The sequence below is a fragment of the Dermacentor variabilis genome, chromosome 4, assembly GCF_050947875.1.
Source record: "Dermacentor variabilis isolate Ectoservices chromosome 4, ASM5094787v1, whole genome shotgun sequence".
NCBI lineage: Eukaryota > Metazoa > Arthropoda > Arachnida > Ixodida > Ixodidae > Dermacentor > Dermacentor variabilis.
The window spans coordinates 143,287,894-143,297,104 of record NC_134571.1 but is presented as its reverse complement, the minus strand read 5'-3'; the positions used below and the strand labels follow the sequence as shown (position 1 = coordinate 143,297,104).

General features: G+C 44.5%; 1 protein-coding gene across 1 annotated transcript; it reads left to right on the top strand.

Annotated features, from left to right (window-relative positions):
* Positions 1 to 451: 451 nt before the first annotated feature.
* LOC142579870 (uncharacterized) lies at positions 452 to 6,301 on the top strand. The gene is made up of 3 exons (XM_075690503.1): positions 452 to 597; positions 1,408 to 1,892; positions 5,025 to 6,301. Exons 2-3 carry the CDS (start codon positions 1,426 to 1,428, stop codon positions 5,038 to 5,040), a joined length of 483 nt encoding a protein of 160 aa, XP_075546618.1. The 5' UTR covers positions 452 to 597; positions 1,408 to 1,425; the 3' UTR covers positions 5,041 to 6,301.
* The last annotated feature ends 2,910 nt before the right edge of the window (positions 6,302 to 9,211 follow it).

Sequence of the window (9,211 nt, the reverse complement as noted above, 5' to 3'; positions counted from 1 at the left end):
GTCCGTTTGTTTGCTTTTTAACAATGTTGGAGATCACATGTAGGAGATTTGTTTAATTAAATCTTATTTAGCGTAAGTTTGAAGCAGCCACCAGGACTCACATTTCGCAACCTTGAATTTTTGACAAGCTACATGCGATCGCCATTGGCGCCTTCCCTCCGGCGCAAGCGCCATGAGTTTTTTCCCACAGCATTTCTGATGGGTACGTTCTGACATAAACTCCGCGTCGTTGCATCCGGGGTATTGTGACACCAAAGTGTTCCTCCCACTCGGATGACGTCAGACACAAAACGGAGACAACGATTGTGCTGTAGCTGGGGACACTTTGATGGCCAGAGAGGCTCGTTCCGGAGGTCATTAAGGAGACGAGAGACGTGGAATGACGCGAGCTCGTTTACGATGCGTACGGCCGGCCGACCGTGCTGCGAGCGCCAGCACTGACCCTGACCCCCGTTGCGCACTCAGGATGCACGCTTGCAAGCTGCGGTATTTCCCCGGAGGAAATGGCGAACTTCGGTATTAGACGGCAGGCAAGCGTCCCAGAGTGACCATTCCACAACTGTCTCTGGTTCAGTTCAGACGTTGACGTTACCAAAGGTGAGTTCTGATTTCAGTTCACGCTGTGGTTCGACTTCACAGTTCGCACTCTTGGACTGGTGTGCAGTACGTGCCGCTTGACTGCCAGCTGGGGTACCATTGTGTCCCACCGAGCAATGGCTTTTCTGCTTCTCTTAACGCTACAAGTTTACCACCTTTATGGGCTTATTTGCACTGCGACTTATGTACGGGCTGCTGATAACATTGATGTAGTAATTATATGTGTTATCCGCGCTAACTTAACGCGAAATGTTTCTCTCCCCACGCTACCACCACCTGTGGAACGCTGCGTGAGAAAACGGAAACAGAAAGGGCGCCAAGGGGCTCAGTCCAATTGCTCATTCAGCTAGCTAGCTCTCCTCATTGCGACAGCGACCTCCCCTCTCCCGTCTTGGTTTACTTGCAGTCAGATAATATTTCAAGGTGCGCTCGCACAATACGTTCGAATTTCACTACTGAAAACGAGACGTTTCATTGTAGAAGACCACGTTTTGGAGTGGGCGCTATTGTAGCACTAGAGAATATAGGACAAGCGCGGGTTTAACACGTTCAGTACAGATTACATAAGGATCCCAGACACGTACATGTGGCTGGAATCCTAATGGCTGGAAGCCTAGTCTGCATGATCAGGCAATGCAACTTTAGGTTTTCTTGTACGCTATTACGTGCGAGTGCGAGTTTTGCATGTTCTGTACATCGAGAAATCTCTTAGCGCAATATTATTTAACGAAATTAGTTTACTTAATTATGCATTGTTCATAGCTGACGCCTAGTAAGTTACCCCTATATATTTTCCTTTCTCTTTTACAGACAAAAGGACCAGCCAACATGAAGACCTGCGTACTCCTTTTGTTGACATCAGCCGTGCTTTTGAGCGAAGTGCTTGGCGGCGGATACGGCGGAGGTGGCTATGGTGGTGGCGGTGGTTGGGGTGGAGGCGGAGGCGGTGGTTGGGGTGGAGGCGGCGGATATGGTGGCGGCGGTGGTTGGGGAGGTGGAGGCGGCTACGGGGGCGGTGGCCACGGTCACGGCGGGGGCCACGTGAAACCCGTGCGAACAAAGCAGGTCCACGCCGTGGTCGACGTCAACGTAAAGATCACAAAGGAGGTGCGCCACACGTCCGGACATGGTGGTCATGGCGGCGGATATGGTGGTCATGGCGGCGGATATGGTGGTCATGGCGGCGGATATGGTGGAGGTGGATACGGTGGAGGCGGATATGGCGGCGGATACAGTTATGGAGGTGGTGGACATCACTTCGGTCTCTTGCACAAGCTCAAGAGCAAGCTACACTCGTAAGTGCAGCCGCTTCGATTGGTACATGACCTGTGTGCAGCAACGCATTTCAAAGTTCAAGCTTATGCTTTCGCAGGTAATGATTTGGACACTTGGAGAAATTACGAAGGGCCGCTATAATTGAAGAGTGCTGCTTCTTACGCTAGTTGGTACTTAACAGTGTGCTGTCGTGTACTTGCAGAACCAGCATGCCTCATTATGTCATTTTTTGCCAAATGCATCCCCGCACAGTTAGACAATAGCACCATCAGCTCCCGAGACTTTCCGTCAATATTCTCTCAAATGAGTTGTAAGTGCCGCATGTTATCTCACCAATTTCACCACCCGCCTACTTTTCGCGTTTTCCATTTTTAGTTATTTAATAAAATCAAGATAGTTAATGGTGTGCAAGAGGTTGAACGAGTACATTGCTAGTTTGCACATAATGGTGACACGGAGCTGTTCGATGCAAGGAAAAAAGTCACAGCTTTGTATAAACAGCCACATTTTTGCGGAATATAGCGCGAAACAATAAAAATAAGTGGTGGCTGAACTTTCAATTTCTCAATCAAGCTTCGTGCTGCATAGCTTATTGTTACTTCCAAATATTCAACAAAATATTTTGCAGATAGCTAGTGAAGCTATTTAGCTGCGTACTACAGAAAACCAAATTACCCTGTCCTGGAAAAAAAAGCGGTAAAGTAACGATGCTATTTTCTTTCATTTCTCCCCATAAAGACGCAGTCACCATGGGCAGAATCGCGCTAGCATCTTCTCCCGTAGTAGCGCAATAAAATTGTATTGTACTGATCGTGTTCAGGAAAGACAAGCCCTCATAATTTCTGCGCACTCCGTAAGCAAGAATTACGAACATCAACGATTTGCGCCCCTAGTAGCGACGAGCTACGAAGAGTCATTGCATCTATGCCAAGTGACGAAAGTGATAGCTCGAAAATATTCGGATGAAAAAGATTCTGCTCGCTTAGCCCCCATCTCATTTCAGCGGTGCTCTATTTCGCAACCGGAAACATGCGCCAATTGGATGCGAAGTCTGAAGTATGGGAGAAGATGGAAAGGGTCCGAATTTTAAGTATTCATTCCGGCGTCATTACTGCCAATAATCTCTGTTGTCATGCCATCTTCGTAATGTCGTCATCATTCCATGGTAATTATCCTTAGTCGTCGCGCCATAATAATTATGCAGTCCTCATTGAATTGTCAGTGCGCCGCTGTTGTCACTGCCTCTCCTTGTCATCGACGAGATGACGTCATCGTCACACAGCCGTTGCCATGTCATTCTGGTCATTCCGTCGTCATAAAGCAGTCATGGTCATTCCATCGCCGTCATTCCAGAATCGTCATCTCTTTGATGTCATGCTTTTGTCATTATTCAATCGTCCTCGTCGCACCATCGTCATTGCGTCGTCGCCGTAGTTGTCGTGCCATCGTTGTCATTGCATTGTCGTCATTTCAGCGTTGTCGCCATCCTATTGTCGTCATGCTGTTGTCGTCATATCGTCGACGTTTCCTTCCTCGCCTTGTGCGGGATACGCGTGTGCGTGAGTCACAAGTTCAAGATGTGTGAGGCGTTCCCCTGCGTAAGTGTGTCGAACTTAAGCTGTTATGTGATCTGTACTTAGGTGTAGTCGCAAAACAAAGATAGCGTTATTCGCAAACACCACTGAAAGCTTCGGGTAAATTTGTTCTCACAGCTCTCGGAATACGCACGATTATTTTCAGATTCAGATTCAGATTTATTCGTTCCAAAAAAAAAAAAGAAGTAATTACATGAGAAATATACAGACGAGGGTCCCAAAGTGAAAGAACTGTAGTGGGACCCTCGTTTAATAATCGTCTGGTTTGTTCCAGCCTCGTAGAAAATTATAACGACCAGCAAAGAACGCAAATAAAATTTGCTTACAAAATTTAATCGAACGCAGATCCTGTGCGTTATACACGACACGGTCGTCCTCTTTTTTTCTTTTGTAAATGCTGCACAAACCAGGAGATGAAACTTAACAAGGAATTTCTTTATTAGTTTTTAGATTCCATCTCTTTTCGCGCTGAGAGTTACAAAACAAAACTCACTGCCGTAGAATCTAGGTTATTACGTGAACCTTACTGCCGATTCAGACGCACCAATTTCCTTATTGTGAGCATCAGTTAATTCACCTTCCTTTCAGGAAATCTTATGGAGCAAAGCAGGTAACGTCGAGAGATGGATCAAATGAAGTTTTTTTTTTTTTAGTTTATACATTCGTCCAGGCAATGATAAAATCAGCAAATACTTTGGTAGTAGGAAATAAAAATGCCGCTTGTCTGAGAGTTGAAAACCTTGTGGTATCCTTCATATGCAGTCATGTAAGTATCCATTAAGTGTATCACACGTTAACATTTCATTGCCTATCGAGACAGTGGCACTTCGAATTGCTCTCACTTTAGCGAATCTGAAATACTATAGCCCCTTCTAGATGGACAGCTTAATGGCTGTTGAAATATTTCTATAATCTTAAAAGAAGCCTCTGTTGTTAGACAGTCCCTTGTGGAACTTCCGCATCATGGAAAGTATTGCTAGCCTTGAAAGGAGGGCGAAAAGCAAACGTATGTCTGTTGCTATAGAATGGTGTTCTTATCTATAAGTGAACTAAGATATTTTTTTTAAATGTTTCACCGTTGTCACATGCCTCACAGCTAATAGATAGGGATGAAACGTCTTTGACCACTCTGTCGACACTCAGCTTCGTTCATGGAAAGGTTTTGCTCCAGCAGGGGCACAGCGGTCTTCACTGATGTCAGGAAATAAACTATTTGAGTGGCAAATAAACGTGCTAAAATATTTCTTCGATTGTGCAATATTCATTACTACGTTGCAGGCAAGCGTGTTCTCCCAAATGTCGCGAATCCGTCCGATATTTTGGTTACATTAGAGCAGCGTCATCAACTCGATAGACTATATGAATACAAAATTGTTGAAGCTGCCACTGTAGCAGCACTTAATTAAATCTCTGTTGAGTCGACAAAGTATTCGTTCGAGGGCACTGATAAGCTCTCATAAAAATGTGTTAGACATATGGACGTATCGTTTACACTAGAACACTCATTGTAATAAGAATAACAATCTAATAATTTGTCTCTTCTTCTTTGCAACGCAGCCTCCATCATGGTTGAAGTGCGGATGGCTGAGAGGCGCCATTATCTCCAAGCTACCTGCGGCGATGTCTGGAATGGAAGCATGACATCTGCGTTCTAGTTGGGGTCTCTTCAAATTTCAGCACGCTACTTGCATCTTGAGTCTATTTTAGAACGTGAACTGAAGGGCTTGCTCAACCTACACACGCTAAAGAAAAGTATATGGCGTACGAAATGTGGTCTCAGTTATATTTATTTCAATGTTTTCATTGTTGTTAATTGCTTTTCGTTATAGAACAGACACTATCCATTGTGATTACAACGCCTTAGCCAAGTGTGATCAGCGCTACTTGTCACTCACTGCATGTTCATCGGAGCGCGAAGATATAACGTTTCCGCATCCTACTGGTATTTAATCTTATCTGTTATGTAATGTCGCATGGGGAGAATAACGCGGCCGCGTTGACTGCTCGAGTAGGTGCCCTTGAAACGAAGCCTATACTCGCTTTTCCTGCTGACGTTTACAGCCCGTCAAGCTCGTCGTGTCTTTGTTTTCTTCACACAAGATTTTCTCTGACATGAAACTCATCTTTATTTCCAATGTGGCATAATGAGATTTGTTCGTGAATCTAAGACGCACCAGGGGCGCGCAACAGATATTGCCTTCCTGGTTGAAAAACGCGTTATGTCATGCATCAGTTCATCTAACGTGCCGCTTAAAGTCAATAAGCGTTTTGAGGGAAAGTTTCTTTTCGCTACAGCTTTGTACAAGAATGCAAGTTTTGTTGCATAAAGAAACACTTTTTCCGTCGTTTAACGCTATACCTTGAAGCATAGTATATTAAAAAGACTTTCTTAATCTATATTTTTGTTGATGAGGGGCCCCTTATGGAGCTCATAAAGATATATATACAAAGTTGGTCTTGGAAGAGCGACTTCTTATTGGTTACTTTCCCTTGGCACTCATTTTGTTGTCGTTTTGTTGACGAAAATAGCAAGTGAAACAATTGAATGTTGTTTAGGAATACTTATATATTCCGGCTCCTAAATAGCAGTGAAAAATTAGCATAAGCAAGCTCAAATTGAAGGATGCATCTGTGATACTTTGCTGGGATGTTGTGCGGCCATATACTTTAGGCAGCTCAAGAAAAAGAAACATATTTGACACCGCGGACCTTCCGTGTCATACATTAGTTACATAAGCTGCTGCATAGCACACTTGTATATACTGAAATGCTCTGCACATATTTTGTACAAAGAAAACTTGAATGAATAAACTGTTACGTTTACTATACATTAGACTTGTTTTTGAAATGAGCCATTCCATATGCAGACTTGTATTTGGACATTTGGCGCGGAAACCAAAAAGTAATTCGACCCGAAAAATCGTGGCAACCTCTGGGAGCTCAGTTTTATTTTTCTTCCTGAGTTGAGAAACGGAAGCTAAAATGGAACTATAGTCTGTGACTTAAGGTATGCACTGACTTGGCCCGCGATGCTGCGTTCTGCACAACCCTTCTAATGGTGCGCTTACCCTAACCCGTAGCACTTTGTCTCTTAGTTTTTTTTTATTTCTTGTTATTGTTAAACAGCGCAGCGTAAGTTGGTCAGTCGCTAATACCTAAAACTTCTACCAACACTTTATAAGTCATTGAGCAACAAGCAACTGCGTGGCGTTCTTTTTCTACGTTTATTTGCTTGCTTATTTATTTATTAATTTATTTATTTATTTATTTATTTACAGAGCGCTGCTAGCATTCGGGAAAACCGCTTGCTGGAGTCAGTGTGCAGGATTGACAAATATGTGACGTCACAAGGAACAGCATTTAACATTGCCATACCTTGTATAGTTCTAGCAACTCTGCCTTTTAAGCTTAAAGAATAAGCTTTAAACAACGCCTAAATGAAACGAAGTAACAGATAATATTGTTACGCTATAGAAAGCACGAGTACAGAAAGGACACCGCACAAACTCTCAGCTTTTCATGCACAGAAGTTTGACAATGATGGTAGCATTCCCGCATATAGTACAATTCACGCGACGATTTCCTTAACAAGCTATCCATAAATACAAGCTAAATTACAAAAGAAATCGCGTGCGTGACTACGTGGCAGGACTCAGAAAAATTAGAAGGGTATCACGAATATGCAACTATGCAAGCGCAGCTTGCATAGTTTTACAAAAACACTGTGACATAATTTTGGCTGAAAAGCTACTTCATTCACCGAGAGTTAAAAAAAAATTTTTTAAAGTCATTGCTACAGGGCAAGTATATTAATTTTCTTTCATGCAAAGGTCGGTACGAGGGCGCGTTTGAATTATGCCTCATCAGCATACGGCGGCCGTTGTGGGAAATGGTACCCTCGACATGTTCCTTCACATAATCAACGAGAAGAAGGAAAATAGAGGGCCTCGATTTTTGTTAATCACAACCATATAAAAGAAGAAATAAAGCAAAGCAAGGTATAAGGGTAATTAGTGGCCGAATTTGAAATCTAGAAAATAATGAGGAAAAGGGTAAACGAAACGAAACGACCAACTCCGCATGACGCCTGCGCTGCTCCGCCGATTGTGCTACGGCGATGGCCATCAATCCGTTCACTAATTCGGGGATTTATGTGTATTAAATGTAGCTCTGGGTGCTGTTAGCCAGTGCCACTCAGGGCATAGGGAGCGGATTTCGAAGGTTTTTTTTTTTTTGCCTGGTGGCGGGACTTCACACTTGAACTTAAGAGAGCAAGCACGAAGCTCATAAACCCTCGTATGCTACATAATAACATCAAGGGTGCATGTCATGTTCGAGATCTTCGCTATAAATGAACAAGAAGTTTAAGCCGAAAGCCTTAAACGACTTATACGTCCGATGGCCTTGAAGAAAAGGCGTAGTCGGGTCGGTGCAATGATACAAAAGCAATAGTCAGCCATCGCTCATACCTCTCTAACCAAGGAGAAGATGTAATCGCTCATCCCTGTCGTAATGCAGAGGCTACAAGCGCAAAACAAAGTGAAGCGTACACTGCATACATTCATTGGAATTAGACATACAACGTACAGAAACGCGGCGTCTACTCTAGTGGTACAAAAAAAAAAACCACCACGTGACCTATCCCAATCCGTCGCTCTTACATAAAATCTATCCGGATACTTACACAAATGCTACTTGCCGCGATTGTAGAGAAATAGCCACGTTAGACCACATGCTCTGGCCGTGTGCCCGGTCAAGCTCTATCATCGATAACTGCTCGGCCAGATGGGAGGCGGTTCTCCGCAGCCATCTTCTGGCTGACCAACTCTGGGCTGTCCAGCAGGCCCACGATGCGGCCGAGAGGCTCGGCCTTCCGGTTCCCACGTGGGAGCGGCCCGCTTCGTGAAGACTCACGATCTGCAGGACTTCATTAAAGTTTCACCGTACCATACCATACCACGTGACCTCTCTATGGCTCATACCCCCGTAAGTCTGTGGCTACAAGTGCTCAACAAAGTCAAGCGAACAGTTCATACATCCATTGCAATCACCCATACAACACGCCGAACAGTATACGTTTCTATCCCCTGCTGAGAGGATGCAACGTAAAGTCGGAAAGAAATGTCCTTGGCGCGAGTTTGACCTCGCTACACGGGCGCGCGAAGGCGCGCAGCTAAGCGTCCAAAACGAGCCGAAGAACCCGAACTGGGAAAGCAGCAACTCGGCGATGCGAGACGGCGCATTACCAAGCGTGCAGCAGCCTTTCCCCTTCACGTGTTACAGGAGTGTAACCTGCTGCCGAACATTTTTCTTGACCCTTTATCGCACCTCGTTGCATTTACAACACGGCATTTACGACATTGATGAACGGCGTTAAAAACAGAATCAAAGTCTGTTTGGAGCTGCCTGTCCACGTTATTGCATTTCCGCAACAGTGGTCTGAAAAATGCGCCGCCTTGTGCTGCCATCTGCGATCATCCTTCGCATCTTCCACGGAAACAGACGTGGTGGAGGCTGCGCACGCCCGCGAGCAGTGATGCAGGTAGGTTTTGCCAATTGTGAATGTATTTCTCCATAAGACAAAGCGCAAAAAAAAATTCTTACGCTAAGCTACGCATCCTCCTGACTGTGTAGATTTAAAAAAAAAACATTATCTCGGAATAGTTTCTTCCTGGCGACAGAACGTTGCTACGTTGCGCAAACGCGACACCGTACACATGATGTTATTTTTCTTCTCGGAAGTG

Excerpts from the sequence above, each read along its gene's own strand:
- LOC142579870 (XM_075690503.1), top strand. The coding sequence starts at position 1,426 with ATGAAGACCTGCGTACTCCTTTTGTTGACATCAGCCGTGCTTTTGAGC.